This window comes from Spea bombifrons, chromosome 3 (genome assembly GCF_027358695.1).
Source record: "Spea bombifrons isolate aSpeBom1 chromosome 3, aSpeBom1.2.pri, whole genome shotgun sequence".
Taxonomy (NCBI): Eukaryota; Metazoa; Chordata; class Amphibia; order Anura; family Pelobatidae; genus Spea; species Spea bombifrons.
The window spans coordinates 31,838,961-31,860,354 of NC_071089.1; the positions used below are offsets into that span (position 1 = coordinate 31,838,961).

Below are 21,394 nucleotides of genomic sequence, written 5' to 3' on the forward strand. Positions count from 1 at the left end.
AACCCAGCAGAGCGGTTTCCCCCTGCGGAACGTGACAGTGAAAGACCTGTGAAGCGGGGACATGATACCGCGCTAACGAATGACGTGAATGTCCGTGTGTGTGTGAGTGCTTCACGTGTATTTATTACACAACAAACTTCACCCGCTTACCCTCCCTTCCACACTCTAAAGGCTTGTATCCTGTCCTGTGACTTGCAGTCAGGTGGCTGGGAGGGGAGAAGTAAGTTCGCGTTACGTCCCCAGTCACTGCCCCTTCATGCATGCTATTCCGAATCAGGAACCGAAACAGAGTAGCCCCGAACCGGAAGATCCGTGCGTGTGAGGAGCTGTTACAGCTCGGGCTGCTGCACCGTTTGTTGCATTATCCTCCCTTGGCATAGCGCGGCCTGTATGGCTGCTGAGGGTGCCGGCGCTGAGTCGGGGGCTTCTCCCGGGGTATCTCCCGGGACGCCTGAGCGCAAGGAGTACCTCTTTAAAGTGCTAGTGATCGGGGAACTGGGAGTGGGCAAAACCAGCATTATCAAACGCTACGTGCACCAGCTCTTCTCCCAGCACTATAGAGCCACGATTGGAGTGGATTTTGCTCTGAAAGTTATTAACTGGGACAGCAAGACCCTGGTGAGACTGCAGCTCTGGGACATTGCAGGCAAGTGCGACACTTTTACTCGCTCGCTGTTTGATTCGCATTCTGTCATAATTGGGCTTCTCCTGAAAGTGAGCCATCGTGTTATTGTATCACAGCTGCAGTGCATATCCTATAGTATAAACGGGACCTGTATGAAAAGACCACCACTGTCGTATGTGTCCTGTACTAACTTAATGTAACAGAGCCTTAGAACGTCTCAGAACTTGGGAAGGAGAGTCACCCAAAGTTTAAGGACTACACCCTACGTTTAAAACCTGCTTCCTCCTCACCTCCTGTGTGTCAAATTGGGGTGTCTAATATTGTGTGTTGGTGCACTCCGCTCTTAAAGGGATAGTGTACCTTGTTTTGTAATGAACTGCCTTTTATACAAAAAAAAAGTACAAAGAAAAAAATATATATGATATATAAAATATAATATTTACTTAATGTTTAAGTATGAACTGGCACGTCTCTTACTGAGATGCAGAATAAACTGCCAACTTTAACATAACTTTTAATGTAGTTTGTGTGTGTGTGTGTATATATACCGGTATGTGTATATAATCAGTGTAAAGGAATTTTATTTGGATGCATGTACAATCCTACAGGATTTTCACACTTGTAGTGAATTAAATGGCTTTTAAGTACTCCCTGGAAAAGCTGCCTTTTGGCCTTTGGTGTTGCTGCACCATTGTAAAGCAATGTATGTTCCTCCCGTCCTACGGCACACAGGGGTTTTGGTGAGATACCTTTATGATATGTATTAACATTGTGGACCCTTAGATCGTGCCTAGAATTTAATGCTATTCTACACTTAGATGTGCTTCCTTTAAAAAAAAATACAAACTTTTGTTCTGAATTGCATGTGATTTTTGTATTTTTCTAGTCTGGGAAGGCAACCCTAAGTTCAGAGGCGAAGAACTTTGGAGTTGGCTTCTGGATTCTGTCTTGGGCTCTAGCATGGAGGATGGGTGGGCTTAGTAGGCCTTTACCGTCTTTCACCTCGAAACACTTTTTGGGGGCAAAGCGTTTGGTGTACTTGTTGAAGATCCTATCGCTTTCAAAGTTAAAATGGGAAGAATTGTGAAATAATGGAACATTGAAATGCCAGTACACTTTAAAGGTCACTTTGGTTTTTTCAAAGGCAATGCCCCAATCTATCTGTTCTATGCTGCTTTCTCACGGTAGACAATGATCCAGTTTTAATATAAATAAAACTAATCTTACACTGAATCAATAAAGCTTAACTTTTAATAATTTCATTGTAAAGTAGTCAAAAACAGAATACCCATCATAAAACATAATTCTCTCACTCGCTCAGTAGTTTTTCCATAAAACTGTTGTGGCTCTGCAGCTGCCCATAGTAAGAATACTTTGCACTAATGCTGTGGGGGCAACAAGAGACCCCCACCAAAAAAAAATAAAGTAATAATATAATATAAGAATAATCCGATCTTAGTGTCCACCATATGTTTGCTGAACCAGGACAATAGGACCTTATTTTAAAATCATAGAAATACATACTGGGTTCCTAATACACTTGGCCACATGTTGGATGCCCCTGCATTATGGCCATTTTATGTGAATGGCAGCTTGTATCACTGGGTTCCCAATACATTATTATTTTATTTATATTTCATTTTTCCCTTTTTCTTTTACCAGTACGTCCTAAGGGGAGTCTTGGCACTGCTTTTAAGGAATAGGAATATTAAAATAATGTAAAAGTACTTTGTCATGCAAATGCCTATTTAAGTTAGAGTAAGGGTCAACAAGGCATCTTGTATGCAAGGGGGGCTGGAACTTTCAGGCCCAGGGGGCAAGTAAAGCCATGTGGCCCCTTGCCCCCAACATACATTCATACTTACTATCTCCCTTATCATCGCACTCCCTCCTTTCTTCTCACCCCCCCCTCTTACCTAACTGGTGGCTTTTTATCTGGCTTCTCGCACGCTGTGCAGCTTTACTTTCTCTGCAGGGTCACATAACCTTGCATTACGTGACCCCTGCTCATATGTATACCTGGAAATCTATTTTTTTTTCTTAGGGAAAACCCACACACCCAGGACAGGCTCTGCCACACCCAAACACACACACACACACCCAGGACAGGCTCTGCCACGCCGACACCCAAACACACACCAAGACAGGCTCTCCCACGCCGACTGCCTAAGACACACACCAGGAACGGCTCTTCCACGCCGACACCCAAACACACACACCAGGACTGGCTCTGCCACGCCGACACCCAAACATACATACACACCAGGACAGGCTCTGCCACGCCGACACACAAACACACCCACACCAAGACAGGCTGTACCACGCTGACTGCCAAACACACACACACACACACACCAGGACTGGCTCTGCCACGCCAACACACACACACACACACACCAGGACAGGCTCTGCCACGCCGACACCCAAACACACCCACACCAAGACAGGCTCTACCACGCCGACTGCCAAACACACACACACACACCAGGACTGGCTCTGCTACGCCGACACCCAAACACACACACATACACACACCAGGACAGGCTCTGCCACGCCGACACCCAAACACACCCACACCAAGACAGGCTCTACCGCGCCGACTGCCAAACACACACACACACCCCAGGACCGGCTCTGCCACACCAACACCCAAACACACACACACACACACCAGGACAGGCTCTGCCACGCCGACACCCAAACACACACACACACACACACACACACACTAGGACAGGCTCTGCCACGCCGACACCCAAACACACACCAGGACAGGTTCTGCCACACCGACACCCAAACACACACACACCAGGACAGGCTCTGTCGCACTGCAGCATAAAAAATGTATATTGATTTATGTGATGCCCCAGCCAATCCACTCCCTTGTGTATTGATGCCCCCAGCCTTGTCTATTACCCCCATCCACCCCCCCCCCTATTTATTTTGTAATGCCACAACCCAGCCTTTTGTCCCAAGGGAATTCCAATGTGACGATCCTCTCCCTGTCAGGAGGAACTCTTCTGTGAGCCCGCCCCCTTGAACGTCATGTCTTAAAAGGGGCAGGACGAAGAGCTGAGGCACTGCTGCCACGGTGTGTGTGCATGCCGGGCGCTTTAACTTCATTAGGCAGCCGGCGGAGGCAGTCTTACAGCCGCACGACGGCTGCTTTTAATTTCACGGCCGCACACAGCTTTTTTATTTTATTTTTATTCAAAATATAATTTTAAATATTTTATTCAAAAGCTTTTGCCTAGCAATTTCTATGCTGATGAAGATGTTTCCATGTCAACAAAAAAATTCCTTAAACATTGGCTCGTACGGTGATTTAATGGCCTATGGGAAATGATTATACTACTCAGTCACCAATGAATATGAAGATTTTTTATTTATTTTTTTAATGACTGGTGTCAGCTTATATGGGACAGACCGTGCAGAGTAGAAGATCTACATTTGAAGATATAAATAATTGAAGGAGATCGCAGCAGCACGATCTTGATAGCAGCATAGATTTATAGAAGCACCATAACTTCACAAGAACAGACCATGAGGCTTACATCTGACATGTTTTACTCAAAACTTAATCATAACAGATCCTCTTCTTGTGAAGTTATGTCACTTTTAATAAACTTTAAAAAATTACATAAAGAAAAGCACACCCTAAAAGGCATATCAATTTCTACATGTACAAGGTATCCGCGCACACCCAGCGAATACTATTTAAAAGCACTTATCTGAAGCGTAAATATTGGGGATTCCATCACACAATATAGCTGTATACGACTTAGCCTGCGACTTTGTCGGAGTCCACCAAATTTGGCAAGTCCTATCTAATATTTATATGGCTTTATTGGTACCATGGAGCTGAATCAGTGGGTCTGCACTGCCTTTTAACCCACTGACACTCTCCTGCAATTTAAAGCTCTCTGGACACCATTAATGAGCCATACAGGTGTTACAGGTAGGGTGCTTAACCCTATGGCCTGGTCAAGACCTGCAATTTTACACACAAAATACAGAAAGTGACGCATACTCTAAAAAGCACATAGTAGCGGGCCAGATAATGTGACGGAATCCCCAATATTCATGCTTCGGATATGAATTCATATTTCCTGGGTATATCCTTGTTTTACTTTAATAAAATTACACTGCTATTGAGATTGCGTTGTCGTTAGTAATTTTTGTATCTTTGTTTCATTGTGGATTAGAGTCGCGGCGATTGCTTGCACCACTCATCTGCGTTAAGGAGTGGCTCTCATCTTTGCTATCCCGCAGCTTGTTTCGAAAGACACAAGTAAGGTGGGAATGGTCCTTAATTTTGAAAGTGTTGTATTGTTACATTTCTAAGTACAGCCTTCAAAGTTATTTTAATAGTCCAGTTGAGGTTGTAGCAGTTTTGTTACAAACCTTGAAAAGGGTGAATTGATTCCCTGTTTTGCATTGTAGCCTACAGGACTGTGTTAGAGGCTATGATGTAGACATCATGGGTGGCAGCAGGTATATAGTAGAATAAAACTGGCACCTAAAGTGTTCAACCCGTGGAAAATTATGTTCTATCACACCTCTATTTGCATATCCACTGATGGCATATTCCTCCTCTTTACCTTATCTAAACAATAATAAAACAAATTCAACACAGCCTGAATAATAACGGTAATAAAAAAAAAAAATCCCTTGATTTGAGTCAAAGAGCTCATAGTCTGGGTTTAGTTTATGCATGAGCCCACGCCTGACCAGAAGTCATCCTTTCCAATGTTTTGTGGGAATTTGAGGATTTTCCCAGATTTAAACGCATAGACGCTTGTAGTTGGTCAAAGGCTGCACAAAGGCATTTACACGAGACTGTGCTTGCGTATTCTAAGTAATTAAGGACTCTTGAAGTAATGGGAAGTTTCTCTGAGTGAAGTTAAATGTCTATGAGTAATCTGGATATCTTAGATTTTTTTTAAAGTGAGATGACTCTTCCAAATACTACAATAATACATGTCGACAAAAGCAAATATTGGGATTTATCAAATGTCGTTAAGCCCTTGCAGGTTGTAACTCAGTTGGTTTTCTCAAAACTATGTAAATCACAGGATCTGAATTGGGATTTGAGATTATTATTATTTTGTTTGTAAGGGCAGTGAAATTGGTATTTTGCCCTTTGTTGGGAGGTTTCACTCTTTAGACTTCTGCTTTTAATTACATAATAATTTGCAAGTTAGTACCAAGACTTGTGTGTTTCGTTGAAACATTCTTTCTTGTCAAATACTTGTTTCCTTTTAAATAACCAGTGTAAGTGGGAGGATTTGCTTCCAACTCCTGGAACTACATTCTGCTTCACAAGAGTATGATGACTGTCATGTGAGAGAGTAGATCTGTGCAGCACTATGAAGTTTGTCACATGATGACGTGGCCTTAGGGAAAGCCAGTAGAAGAAATAAGAGTATATGAACTCGAATAACATGAATATATCCATAGATTTAAAAGGATAGATATGCAGTGTATTATCACCCCATAGTGCATCAAAATCATGCACCTCTATCGCCATACCCCCTAACATAACCCTTTCATTATCTCCATGCCCACCCAACATTGTTTCTGCATCATCTTTATACACTTCCTTTAGCATGCACCCCCTAGGACCTAAAATTTACTGCCGGAAATATATGGAACGTCCACACTGTTTCCAACAAATGTGGAATGTACATCAAGTGTACAGCATGTGTATAATAATATAATATTACAGACCCTTATTTTATTGGTTATAGTATCTAAAATGTGCAATAAGAGTAGTGTTCTGAGTTTTCTCTCATCTTTCCTGTGTATAGATCACATGGCTATGGTTATCCAATAGTAGAGACTGATTTGGAGAATAGTTTGCGTGTTTTAAGAACAAAACTAGTTAAACAACATATTAAGTCCATGTATATCACTTCTATTTTGTCCTAATACTGAAAATGATTTAAAAAAAAAACTGCAAAGACATATTCACAATCCTATTTAATGTTTCCTAGGGTTTAGATTACAAAATGTGTGTGACAATGATATGATATATCCATTGGACCAAAAGGAGTGAGTTTACTTCAGTATAACAGGCTGACAATTAATCAAACAATACTTGACTACAAATTAGGTGTGCTTTCAAGAATTTTTTTTTAATTTTTATTTTGCCATCCAGAAACACGTTTCCTGGATATATATTAGGACCCAACATAATTTGGAGAATTGTTTTATTCTGTCCTGCCTCTGAAATACCTAAAATAAGTTTAATTTTTTGCAACCAAACAGTTCAGAAAATTCTAGAAATGTCTTCAATATGAGGTAACTAACATATTTTAGAATGCACTTTTTAGTTGAACACATTGATTTTTCAAAATGCTGTGGAATTAGAAAACAGACATTGAATAGTGTCTTATTAGGTTAAGGTTATTTGATTGTAATTAGCTCTGTCATCAAAACAATTTATTTTACTGACAGCATATTACATATGCCTAGTGAAATCTCTTATCCGTCTCTGTCGGGCTAAAGTAATACTAAAGCCATATCTTACAGATCTCGTGCTTATTAAGGGACAGTTTAATGTTCCAGGCACCCTCATGAAAAAAGCTTTCTTTAAAATGTAAAAAGAAATAACTTCCCTTAGGTAGAAGCTGCAGCTCCTCATATCCTCTGTGTTATATTAAAATAAAAATTTTAAGCATTGTTTTTTTAAAAAACCTCCCAATTATTGATACACTTTGAAAATCCATAAGAGAAATCTGCATTGCTGAGTAAATTAGTAAACAGCTATCATAGCATACTGTAATTTTATCTGGTCTGAGTCATGCATGGACATGAAGTTCTTAATTTCTGAACGTTTTCAAATTTATGTATGTAACCGGTTCACCAAGAGAGCTGTAGTCACTCCCAGAGATCACCCAGATCTCTCCTCCTGTTGTCCCCAAAATCACTTCCAGCATGCACACCTTGGAACCCTGCCATGTGTACCCAATAAGTAGACACAACTACCTTGAATTGAGTACAACAAGAATGAACATTTTATTAAACAAACAACCAGGTTTTAAACAGAACAAAGGGACTCAATCACACCGGTACATAATTAAATTACATCACACGATTAAGACTTAACTAGAACAATTTAAAAACCAACTAACCTAAGGTGCAGGGAAACAGTGACTATGGAAGGGGTACAATAAGGAGTCAAGAGTGTTTGTCTAGTAGACTTGGCTAACATACCAGGGCTAGATCACATACAAATGCATGATATACAACTGCCCGAAAACCCCTTTAACCCCTTAATGCCAGTTCCAACAAAATGTAAGACAAAAGTCCAACAATATTAAAAAAAAATGTATTTTTATGAGCAAGTGCTCAAATAAGTACTGTATCTTCCCAAAAATCCTGACATGGAAAGAGTTAAAATACTGGCACTTCAATTACCCAAGGGTTGTCTACTTGGGGCCGGGTTCAAAGATGTTCCAAATTGGGCATAGGCACAGACTGACCAAATCTTTTTTTAAAAAAGTGCATTTCCCAGATGTGGTCTTTTAGCCGCCAAACAACCAGACCAGGGCCGGCCCAAGGCAAAATGCCGCCCCCTCCTTATCTACCCTTTCTCTCCCTCCGTTCCTGCCACCCCCCCTTGTACTTGCCTTTCAGCAGTCCTGCGGCGAATCTCCCTGTTCGGTCTCGGTGCCGGCTTGTAATGCTGAGCGCCGGAAATGAGGTAATCTTCCGGCACTCAGCATTACAAGCCGGCACCGAGACCGAACAGGGAGACTCGCCCCTTTCTCTCTCTTTCGCTTTAAAAAAATTAAAAAATAAATGAAAAAAGGGCTCGCCTGGAGCCCACTCGGCTCCATTGTCGGGCCGGCCCTGAACCAGACAAATCCATGCATGGTTGGAATCGCTGTCAGAGATGTTGCTGAACACATATTGGGGTCTTGTTGACACGTCGCATATACCAGGAGTGGTAAATTCATACCTGAAGTACAATGTGTGTGGGGGGAAAAAAAACCCACACAAAATACCACCACAAATTTTGACAAAAATTAGTGCATGGAAAGAGTTCAAATACCAACATTTGAAATAACATGTCTAGTCTTCAAAAATATGATTTGATGGGGTAAATTGAACTGACTGGCTTCAAAGATGTCCCAAATAGGACATGATGGCATACGGTCCATATGTCAAATTTCCAGTTTAAAAAATGTGTACGACCCAAAGGTGCCGTTTTACCTCCCAAACAACCCGACAAACCCATGCATAGGGGGTATCACTGTACTCTGGAGATGTTGCTGAACACATACCAGGAGTTGTAAATTCATACCTGAAGTACAATTTGTGTGAAAAACCCACAAAATAAATTGCTGCCACAAAGCAAAAAACAGCCTGGTCCTTAAGGGGTTAAAAATACTTTGTATGTGTAAGGAGATATTGAAACATTCAAGTGATTGCACAACTGTTAACACTTTCTAGATTTTTTGTATGTTTTTATACATATTTTCTTGTATATTTTATGGTTTGGTCAGACAAAAAAAACCTGCTTAAACCTAAGGATAGCGTACCTAATTGAGAATAAAATATAAAAGGATATTTGTCGGGAAATAATTTTTTTTTAAACTTGGAAAAAAAGCAAAATGTATATAAAGGGTTTTATCTGCTTTAAATAAAGCTCTGTAATGATATTGTAAATAGTTCCTTTTGTGTGTTCAACTTTAAAGGATCAGCACTTAATTAAAAAAGCCTATATTATTAACTATAATTAGAGTGGGAGCGGATGAAGAGGAAAACTCACAAGTGATGAGTCAGTTTGATGCAATAATTTCAGCTATCTGCTTCGTAAAAGAGGAGCTCGGTATAATTATACAGTAGCTGATGACTGAATCAGGCCAAAAGCATGCCTTGTATAGAGTCTCACCATGTGGGTAAAGATAAAAGTAAGAATTTCTTTAAACATTTTTAGTGAACCTTTTGTACTGGTATTTAAATAGCATTCCTACAACGAGAAAGTCGCTGAAAATAAATCTTGTGAAGGTTAAAGATGTTTAAGGACTTACACAAAGGTTTGGCAAATCCCTTTCTCAATAAATTTAATACGTGTTGAGAATCTGGATTTCACATCAGTTGAAATGAAAAAATAAGACTTTAAGAAGCAATTTGCGTGGCATGCAAAGTTACTCAATGGGATTAACCAAATACACTGTTATTAAATAATCTATTGCCAAATATTACCAAACACTCCACCCATATGTACTTTAACGCAAATCAAGTCTACCCAAATGCATAGAGGTATCCATCAGAAACCCCCTACCCCCAAATCCTGCATTTGTCTCCTGGTTCGTAGATATTGGTGGCTATTCTGTGAAATCCTTCATATTTGGGAACTGAATTCCTGTCTATTTAGGAATTAGAAGCTCGCAGTTCATTCGAGTTGCTTTTGCATGTCGTCCGCTGTGTTATGTTCCTCTTTCTAGTGCCTTCTCGGCAGTTTTTCCTAACAGATACTTCCTGTTATGTCCTCTCCAGTTATGTTGTCATAAACGTGTTATATATGTTTTGTATGGATGGAAATGTACAGTATGTTAATGTACTTTAGGGTTTCTTCACTAAAGGGAGAGTTGGTAATGCAAATGTTTTTACTGAATCCTGTGTGACTGCCACTATAGCAATTCCGCTACTGTGTTTACCAGTGGCTACTGAGCCTTTCTGTGCCTTGATTTTGAGATGGAGCGTAAAAGTGGGGAACGGTTTATGAAAGATTAGGTTGGCAACCAGCAGGTAGGAACCATTGTTTAGTGTGTGTGTGTGTGTGTGTGTGTATATACATATGATATGCGTATATATATTTTTTTTCCCCTCAAAAATAGTGTAGCTCTTATGGAGTATAATGTGTACAATCCATCAGTGGTGATGGTATGCTTTTCACTATAGGCCTTGTTGACCCCTCATCAAACATAGCGGTTATGGTTGTGACCATAAAGCTCAATTTTGGTCTCGTCACTCCCAATTACAGTGTGCCAGAAGCTGTGAGGCGTGTCAAGGTGTTGTCAGGCTTTTTTGTGGCATTGGTGCAGTAAAGGCTTCTTTCTGGCAACTCAACCATGCAGCTCATTTTTGTTCAAGTATCATCGTATTGTGCTCCTTGAAACAACCACACCGTCTTTTTCCGGAGCAGCCTGTATTTCTCCTAAGGTACTTTTCTTTGTATTCCGACCAATTCTTCTGGCTTTTGTGCCTGAAATCTTTCTTGGTCTACCTGGCCTTGGCTTGGTATCAAGAGATCTCCAAACTTTCCACTTCTTAATAAGTGATTGAACAGTACTGACTGGGATTTTCAAGGCTTTGGATAGCCTAGGGGGATATCTCCTGACTCAAAGCAATAAGAATGGCCGGTGACTGCACTGTGATACTAAAATATGTTTGCCAATCCACTACCCGTGTGTGTGTGTGTGTGTATAATATACACAATACGTAAATTTTCATTGTGATAACGCTTTGTGATTCTCAAGGTTTTATTGGACTACATGTCCAGCTGCAGGGCTTTAGCTACTCACTTTGTTAATAATCTAATTTCTTCTCTGTCTCTTGGGAGGGAAAATAACACCCAAACCAGTAATGTGATAATAAATTAGGAGAATGAAAGGCATTTAGAAACCAGTCACACTGGGAGCCTCGCCTATGAAACCAGAAGACCATGTTTGAGTTCTGACCGATTCGCTTAATAGGTTATTTTATGTTTTGTTTTTGAGGGTTTTTTGTTTGTTTTTTTTACATGTGAGTTGGTATGTACATTATTCATCTTGAGCAAGAAATGTATTGCAGGAAAAGAAAAAAAGTGTGTATTAAGCGTAATGTTTTGATTCATAAAGGTGACAGGTGACAAAACTATTCATCATGGTACTTGCTTGCAGTAGAGCTTTGTTTTGTTTTTGTAAAGTGTTTTTTTTTTTCTCATTCGCTACTCTTTAGTTACTTTGGGTGCTACTGAAGACAATGCATTTTGCATTCTGTGGCTTGTGTTGCAAAACTCTAGCAAGGTAATGGTAGTTTGTCTGTCAAGTAATTATTATTCTTTAGAAGTAGGTATGTGAGAAACTCGATGGACTGAAGTCTTTTTTTCAATCTACTATACTATTATACTATGCATAATGTGAAAGTTGCCTTATCACCATGGCACCCACTAGAATAGATCAGTCAACAGGAACATCGCGTAAGTAAGTCTATTTAAAGGGACACACCAGCCATTGTATGCACTTCCCGTATAGCATGCTGGGCGCATTCATATTGCATAAAATATGGGATATATAACGGATGTGGCAGAAGATGTATATATCTTTATTATTTTGTTCTCGCTGCAGTTTCAAGAAACAAAAAGTGTCACAAAACCAGACCAAATGTTGATCTGTGTGCTACATTCTTGGAGCATACAAGTGAATGCATTCATTGGTGGGGCAGGGAGAGTAAATTGTAAATAACGCCAGCCCTGTAAGCCAGACCGAATGACTAAGCATGACACTTCCGGTAGTTGATTGGAATGTATTATCAATTTATAATATGACAATAATCCATACAGTACTTTATTAGCTTGTAGAAGGTTCTTTTATTACACGGTACAGGCCAGGAAATATTAAGACTGACAATAAGATTAACATGCGTTATTTAATGCACATTAACAGGTGCAGCGGGTCAAACACATCTCTAGACATATGGTATACTCTGGGTCAGATTAGAGTTTTGAGTCCTGGAGCCATTATACAGACAGACCCTTTCTCTGGATTTATAAGACGCCCCTGCATTGTGGGGGACCCTCAATGCCAGCACAGCCACACCCAACCCCTTCCCCACCCAGGGACCTGCGTTCCGCTGTGCTGGAGAGCCACGTTGCCTCATTCCCTGAGTCTGACCGTATTATACACAGTATGTTACTGTGTATAATAGGAGCTTGGGGGTCCTCGATGTAAGTCTCTTGCAGGGGGTCCTGGTAGTTTTTTTTGTGTGTGTTTTTTTTTTTTTTTTTTTTTTTTTTTTTTTCTTCTTCTCTTTTTTTTACCACTGTCTGGATTTCCTGCCTTTTTAGCAGCCTGTTTTTTTCCTCTTTTACTCATTCTTGCATTTCTTTTTTTACCTTCTGTTCTATTCTTTTGTGCTTTCTTTCCTTCTGTTTTCTTTTGTCCCGTCTTTTTTGCATATCACTTGCTGACCTCTTCTCCTCACTTTTTTTATCTCATTTTTCTTATTTTATTTTGTCTGCCTTTTACATTTTTTTTTCTACTTCTTTATAATTACGTTCTGCCCCCCGCCACACACACACACACACACACACACGTATACATGCACATATATACACTTGTTTTTTTGTTGTTGTTTGTTTTTTTTATTCATCATTTGCAAAGTGTTATGGGCTATGTGGGAAACTGGAGTGTCTCTTTAAGACATACTAGTACAGAAGGAGAAGAATGCCCTGCTCTTGCAAGCTTACAGTTTATACAAAAGGATTAACCTTGGAGTTTTGTTGGAATGAGACCTTCTTTGAACCCTTGAGTGATCAAAACTCCCGAACCATGCACCAAATGGATTAGAAAATGTCTTGACTTTGTAGTCATTGCACACATATTTGAAGTATTTTTAGAATGAGTTCAGAGCACTGGAGAATAAAGAAGTATCTTTAGACCCATCGAGTTTATTAGGAATGTTTCATTATTTTCAGGTGAGCTATCTGAGGTTCTGAGGCAAGGTATTGTCTATGACCCACATTTTCATCCCTGTCCTTATAACCTAGTATCTCTTTTCATTTTAGAACCAAACACGAGTATCGTGTAAAGAGGATGCATATCAGTACTTTAAAAAGGCATTGTTCACATATATATATTTTTTTTATTTTTTTTTATTTGATAAAAGACAAGATTTAGTCTGTATAGTTAAAGTTAAAAAATAAATAAATAGAAATTCATGGCCCTTTTTGCAGGGAACAAGGAATAAGTGCTGCATATAGTAATTATTAAACCGATGCGTATCTTTAAGGTGAACAAGTGGCAGGTCCTAACTTTCTACGTCTGTCTTCCTCCTTGCCTGTGCAGCGAGCCAGTTTGGGTGGCCTCTATTTCTGTATTGTCTTTTTGGTTTTGAACTTTGCTTGTCTGTTGACCACATTTTGTACTTTTCTGGCCTGTTTCTCGACCCAGAGTTGGGTTAGTCACTTCTTTTGCCATCACATTGGCTGCTGTTCTCCTCCTGGTGAGCATCTCTACTGATCATACGTGAGCAGCAGGGTCCATGATTGAACATTAGAGGACAGACCATCAAGGTGAAAGGGACAGAGCTAAAGGAGTGTAACATTTTAGTTGAAAGAACAGATATGATGGTAAAATGATATGAAAGTGACTTAAAATCTCTCCTTTTGGTCATGTGATCATCTGCTGCAATGCTATTATAGTTGCCTGTCTTTTTTTGTTTTAAATAGTATCTATTTTCCGAATGCCTTCTTTTTGGTTGATGTTTTTGTAACATAATCATGCTTTTTAACTTTTGTATGTAATAATTTTTCTCTTTAAGAGGTACTGGGAAGCTAGCCAATGCCTGTCAGCTTCTTCCTCTCTATATTTAAGATGAAACAGTTTACAACTATTTTGGTAAAGAAACCGATATATCTTCTAAAAAAAGTTTTAGTTTCTGGATTCACATTTTAAACATTGCCTTACATGTTTTACAACTATTTCAAGCAATCCGAATGTTACTGTGACGATGTTATAAAAATGAATCATTACTATACAAGCTGCAAATGTTTTCCAAAGAATTATGTTGTCTCCATTCTGTTCAGGCACTACTCCTTGCCTCAAATTATTTCTAATGTTTGATTTTGGGCTGCATTTACAACTGTTTGCAAACCCCGAGTGCCTATTTAATGTGCTCAGAGTTCTTAAACGTCATCTGACTGTTTTATATACCGTATTGGCTCGATTATAGGCCGCACCCGAGTATAGGCCGCACCCTAAAAGTTAGATGCTTTTCTTAAAGAAAAATTGTAATTCTAAGTGTGATAGATATCCTGTCACTCTGTGTACATACTGTACGTGTATGTAGGTATGGAACTGTGTGTAAGTACATCTCCCGGGGGGGTGGGGGGGTGTTATGCCATCGAAAAGAATAGGCAGCTCATGCTAGCAGCATGGGAGACAGGACAGAGTTTTTATAATATACACAGTGACCTTAGCAATATATATGTTATATATATCTATATATATATATATATAAATTCATATAAATTCATATTGGAGGCATGTTGTGTGGGTGGTATTACTGGGGCAAATCACCCAATTGAGCAATTAGAAACCCCAGCCGACCACTGCTCAGTAGAATAGTTTGGGAGAAAAGCTGGCACAGAGCTTTATAGAATCTTTTCCCCTGTAGCCTTATCTTCTGGAGATAACATGTCAGGTCCATGTGGGGACAGAGCAAGTGTGGTGGAAAGAAGGGACCCTGCTTGAAGATGCCTTGAGGATGCATCCCTTGGTCAGGTGTAGGACATCTCCCCACATAAAAACACCACCAAGGTCAAAATGTGCTGCATAAAAATTAGCCCATATGTTAATTCTCTGTCCTATTTTGATATAACAATTATGTTGTATAAAACTTTACAGGCGAGTTTATGTATATTGACCTAGCAGCCAAATGTTCTGACTTGTACCTAATAAAACTCGCAAGGGCTTCCGTAATGGAAAACTTCCAGGTCCTAATTAGCGTGGCACAATTTGCCTAATTAGAACATGTAAAACGTCCTTCAGAGAGTGTTTTTCCCTCTTTGATCTTCGAGTTTTTAATTGCATGCAGTATTTTCCTTTATTCTACAGATTATTTTTTTATTTATTTAAAGAGTTTTGCGAAAATGCTGTTGATAACAGTAAAAAATGTTTGAACCACAGACTGCAGAAAATTATAAATGGGAGGCCTTCCAATGTGCACAGATGTCTCGTTATAGACCCAAACATCCTATTCTGATATAATTTCCTCATTTTGTAGCCAGGTCCCAACCATCGTTGTCCCCAAGTGATTGATTGGGTCTATACATAAATGCTTCTCTGCGCAGAAAATCCTTTTTATCTGGTTTCCTCATCATGTTCAATAGTATTTAAGACAGTATGCCTATAATTTATGTACTCAAGCCTTACTATGGCATTGTGGGGAAGAAAATAAAACAGTATGGCCTGGGACTGGAAATGGTTCAGATACAGGCAGCAACATTAAAGCAATTTAGAAGTTTACTTCCAAGTTTGGAGGTTTATTTTCAAAACTATGCATGATAATGACATTTGCATCTAAATTGCTGTAATATTTTCTTCACTTTTGCGACTTCTGTATCAATACAATGCAGATAAATAGAGAGGGGCTACATTTGTTGGACTCGTGCCTTTTATTTTTTCAACCTACAGGGTATGTAACTATGGAGCTTCCACTATAAGAAAAAACGTTTTACTAGTAAATATTAGTTTACATGTAAACTATTTTTTCATATTTAATTAAAACTGATTGAGAAAAATGCATTTTTTGTCTTTATTTCCTTTGCCAATCTACCCCCATTTATGCACATCTGTCCCCCAGATATGCCTTATATCCCCTATATGCCACTCTGCCACCAGAGTCATAGAATGCCCGGCACAGGCCTCCATCGGCTGCCAGAGAAGAGGATCCGGGTCTCCTGCAGCTCTGCGGTGGATCTGGATCTTAGTCTTGTAGTCAGACCTCTATTTGAGGTCTGATTAGAAGACGGCCTTGAATATAAGACAATGGTTATTTTTCAGAGCATTTGCACTGAAAAAACCTTGTCTTATAATCGAGCAAATACGGTATTTGGGATGTTCACTTCATCCTCAAATAGCTATACGTCTTTCATTTTAAGCAAGTTCTCAAATGCGGAGGATGAGCCTGATGGAATTTGAGACCTTGTTTACATCATTCCCACCCCACACATCTCCTCTCCCATACCTACAGGCGCTAAGTAAGGACGTTACAAAATAGCAATGGAGGAGAAGCCATAGATCTGGCTCAATTACCAGACACCATTGCTCAATTACCAGAAAAATGCAAGAATATCCTATCAACTTTTTTCCAAGGTGGTATAGGGTCCCATGAACAGTGTGTAAGATTTTTCCTTTGCAAGAAGTTCCAGGGTGTTGAGGGAGACGTCTGGTAGATGTATCTTAAATGAAGCCCACAACATTTGCATTGCATCTCTTCATTGGTGCAGAAAGAAACTGTCATTGTTGTTTTTTACAGGTCTTCTAACAATATTTGTTTAAAAATATTGAAAAATCTGTGTCCTTTTCCCTTTGTAGGTCAAGAACGATTTGGTAACATGACAAGGGTGTACTACAAAGAGGCTGTTGGAGCTTTTGTTGTATTTGATGTGACAAGAGGCTCAACCTTTGAAGCTATCACCAAGTGGAAATCCGACCTGGATACTAAAGTCTACCTCCCAGGTGGTGATCCTATACCTGCCATTCTTCTGGCTAATAAATGTGACCAAAAAACAGAGAACAGCACGCAAAGCCCTTCCCAGATGGACCACTTCTGTAAAGAAAATGGCTTTGTTTCATGGTTTGAAACCTCTGCAAAGGTAAGCCCTCTGCACATATATAGTAACATTGTCAGAAAGCAGTCCACTTATTGTCCTGCTAGCTGCTTTCATTTTCCCAAGATGAAATCGACACTTAACGGTTATGCTGGCGTTATTTTCATCCTACTAGCACGCCATCCATTTTAATGATACCTGCCAATATCATGGGTAGAGTCAGGGAAACGCTGGCACCTCCTAGCTCAGGGTGCAAGTAAAGCCATGTGGCCCCATAAGTCCCTTGCCCCCCACCACATACACACAGGCACACATGCTAACACATACGCATGCTTTTACATGTACTTGAACACTTACTCATCCATGCGAACATACAGGCACTTACACATACACATTAATTTTAACACGCACTTATACATATATTCTAACATTTACGTATATACTCCCTCCCTTGCCCTCACTAGCTTCATCTTACACCCCCTTACCTCACCTGCAGCATTCTTTCTGGCTCTCGCACACTGTGCAAGCACATAACCTCGCATGATGTGAATCCGCAGCATTCTTGCCTCCTCGTGACTGTCCAAAATTCTTCACAAAGGGCCGGTTTGACCTATACTGGTCCAGGTTGGCACAAACTGTTGTGAACAAGTTGGGACTGGCCAGCTCGCCCCTGGGTAGAGTGCTGTCGAGTTTAGTGTTAAACTCCGCTGCGTGTGAAAACCAGCATTTCTGTTCTGTTAGGAGCTACTCACCATTCAGTAATATCTGAATAAAAGCCAATGTTTTAAACGCATAAAAAAAAGAAAAAATTCTGGTGCCCACCTACTCCGCTGTAACTTTATATACACACACTTACCTTCAGATTTGCTCATACACTACTGCGCAACTTCCAGGAGGTAGCGTAGCATATCCAGTGTTTGGCCAATTAGGTCCACCCCCTTAAAAATAATACTGTATTTGCTGAAATATAAAACAGAGCAAATTTGCTTTTCAGAGCAAATTTTCTTGAATATAGGTCTGATTACAAGACTAAGATCCAGATCCCTCGCAGCTCTGTGCGATGCTAGCAGACAACCTCTGCTGCTACCCGACACTTCTGCCAGGGCTTCTATGATGAGCACTGGTGCGACATGACCTTCCGGTGCTCAGTCATAGCAGGGGTCGTCTACGCGCATCGCGCAGACATTCACCGGCTGCCCCCACTAGACAGCAGGGAGTCTGGAGTACGGGGACAAGTCTGGGGATGCAAGTCAGGGGGGGCCGAGTGGCATATAGGGGGGGGAAGAGTAGCTAGCTGTGGGGCAGATGTGCATAACTGGGGGGCAGGTTGGCAAATAAAAGGAGATAAAAACAAGAAATGTATTTTTCTCCATCATAGTTTTTATTAAATATGAAAAAATAGTTTACATGTGAATTAATATTTACTACTAAAGCATTTTTTCCTATGGGGTAGTCTTATATTCAGGCTTTTTCTTTTTTCCTAAATTAATTTTTTTTTTTGAGGGGGGGGTCATTTTATAATTGAGCAAATACAGTAAATTACAATACACATAACACATCTTATAGTTGCCCTCACCTATATATAATTGTATGCACACACATACATTTACATGCTTTGGATAATATCCACTTTAACATCTTGCCGTGTTAAAGCACTGCTTAAAATTCTCATTGTTCAAACCTTGATCAGTCGGCGCTGACAAGATAATTGAATGAGGTACAGTATGGCTATAAATATTTGCACAATGAAGAAGGTTAAACAATTGCACAGACTGAAAGATTCATAAAGAACCATCAGTTTAGTGACAGCATAGAAAAGTTTCATTCTTAAATCCTGTCCTGGTGGGTGGAACTGGATTGTAGTATAGTATTAGATAAAAAGATAAAAAGTGTCTTGTTCAAGCTTGAATGGTGCAGGATTTATTTTGGTACCAATAGATAATATCCACATTACTATCATGCACCCCTTTTTTCAGGGACCAGTAAAGCAATTCATGTATGTTCTTTAGCAACCATAGCATTGGCAAATTTCAGGAAGTTTCGGAGGTCATTAACAAAAAAATGATATGTAATATAATAAAATTTATTTTCACAAATGCTAAATTTTAGTTTTTCCAGCTGTACATGTCATGTGTTGATACAAAAAAAAAAACTACACACTACAACTGGTTATCCATATTCATTCTTAGAATCCAAATGTCAATAATTCATACACCTTTTTTTCCATTTTTTTTTTTAAATTTTAGGACAATGTCAACATTGATGAAGCAGCTCGATGCCTGGTACAAAACATCCTCGCAAACTCAAAGAACTTTCCCGTAGAGGAGAATGAAACGGGTAACATAAAGATTGACCACGAAACATTGCCAGCAGAAAGTAAATCCCAATGCTGTTAACGCCTTCATGTGGTTAGAAACATGAAACAAGGACACGGGAAAGCCACATATAGCTGCCATCGGTAACCTGACTGCAGTGAATTTGCCTCCACTTACAGTCAGCGATCATCCTATTCCCATTGATGATGGAGTTTACATAAGTGTTCTTTACACCTGTAACCTGTTTATGGTGTGTTTGCGATTTAACCCATTGTATATACAACAAATACAACTGAACAAATGTTAGGGTTATTATTGTAGATATGTTTATCTTGAAACTGTTAGTAAAATTTAGGCATGAAGAATCATCTCGCTCAAGGGCTCCAAACCCTAATCAATGGATTGAGCCTTAAGTACATCATTACAGACAAGCCATTTGGTCATGGTGATTGGCTCCACTGCACTCAAGCTGAGGTGTCCCCAAAAGGGAAATTATATTCAATAAAATGTGGGCCTTTCAGTCTTCCCTGCGTCTACAAACTGATATCCTTACTAGGTCATTGATACCCCTTCACAATTTACAAGCCAAAGCACTGCGTTACACTTACGTTAGCCTTCCTCAGCTTCCAGAAATAAAAATGGCTACTCTCAGGATAATGTGTATGTGTTTAGAGGCCATCAAGACCATGCAGCCTTTATGAAGAGCTTTTTTTATATTATTATTTAGTATATCTATGGTACTTGTTACTCACATTTGTGAAGATAATTCTGCTTAATGTGTACTTCAGGTATACGTATCAATTTTTTTATTTGTTATTGGTGGTGTTGTACTTGAGAAAAATATGTAGAAGGTCTTCATGTAATGTGTATCTATTTTATAAAATGTGTTGCTGTAAATTTAAGTGCTAAACTAGGTTCTCTTAGCTTTGTGAGAGTACTGAACATGGTGCCATGTTTAAAACGCTCTTAAATGTGGACATCCAAGCTTGTGGTTGACCCTTTGGCTGGGGCCCAGCTGGTATAATGGACTCTTTGAGTGCCTGTATAATTCTTATGCTGCACGTGCTTCTGAGACATAAAGAGTTAAGGACGTGGCTAGTAAGGATGCCTGGAAATTCTATAACTTGCATTCTCGTTAGTATAACAGAATGTTCTGTCAAAACCGAGAACATGTTTCCATAGGAGTGTGACAGTCGGTAAAACACACTATAAAGATGTACTTGTATCGTGGTTACGGTGAAAATGAATAAAACATTTTCGGTACCTGACAATGTGTGGGTATTTTTTTTTTTTTTTTTTATAATTCTGATAATAGCATACAATAGGAAGGGGCTCTCCGGTATTTTCCTTTTATACATAATTGCAGGAATTTTTTTATTTTCATGTTCACAACAAGGGAAAATGAACTTTGAATCATTCGACATCTAAAGTGCTTCCCTATAATATGCGAGATGTATAACCACACAGAAAATCTCAGCAACCATATGAAATCCTGTGTGTAGTGGGAAAAATGGCTGATGTGACAACTTTACTTGTGTGTTAAAGGAACTTACTGTATGATTTTTGTTGGAGATGAAGCTCTCAGAGATGAACCAAGTGAAAACATGAAAGGATTCCAGATCCATAAAACATACAAAAGAAATAAGCCTAGCACTTCACATTTCCTGATTTATACCTTTTTAAAAATGTGTGGGGGGAAGAAACTAACAAAATGTAAAGAGAGTAGATTAAGAGGAGGAAATCCTTAAGTGTGAATTTCAAAGGCATTTTTCTTTTTAACCATTTTCCTTTTAACATGATACTTTTTAAATAGTTATCATGTATATGTTTTAGGTTTTACAAATAAGAGCATTAAACCATTTTCCACCTCATTCTCACAGCTTTTATATTTTTTTGTTAATTTCC

General features: G+C 39.4%; 1 protein-coding gene across 1 annotated transcript; it reads left to right on the top strand.

Moving 5' to 3' along the window:
- The first annotated feature begins 217 nt into the window (after nucleotides 1-217).
- RAB32 (RAB32, member RAS oncogene family) lies at nucleotides 218-20,056 on the top strand. The gene is made up of 3 exons (XM_053461063.1): nucleotides 218-646; nucleotides 16,939-17,219; nucleotides 19,421-20,056. Exons 1-3 carry the CDS (start codon nucleotides 391-393, stop codon nucleotides 19,568-19,570), a joined length of 687 nt encoding a protein of 228 aa, XP_053317038.1. The 5' UTR covers nucleotides 218-390; the 3' UTR covers nucleotides 19,571-20,056.
- The last annotated feature ends 1,338 nt before the right edge of the window (nucleotides 20,057-21,394 follow it).

Bases quoted from the DNA above. Each gene is read 5' to 3' on its own strand.
- RAB32 (XM_053461063.1), top strand. From the start codon at position 391: ATGGCTGCTGAGGGTGCCGGCGCTGAGTCGGGGGCTTCTCCCGGGGTA. The intron at 647-16,938 runs GCAAGTGCGACA...TTCCCTTTGTAG, and splicing joins GCAGCTCTGGGACATTGCAG to GTCAAGAACGATTTGGTAAC. The intron at 17,220-19,420 runs GTAAGCCCTCTG...TTTAAATTTTAG, and splicing joins GGTTTGAAACCTCTGCAAAG to GACAATGTCAACATTGATGA.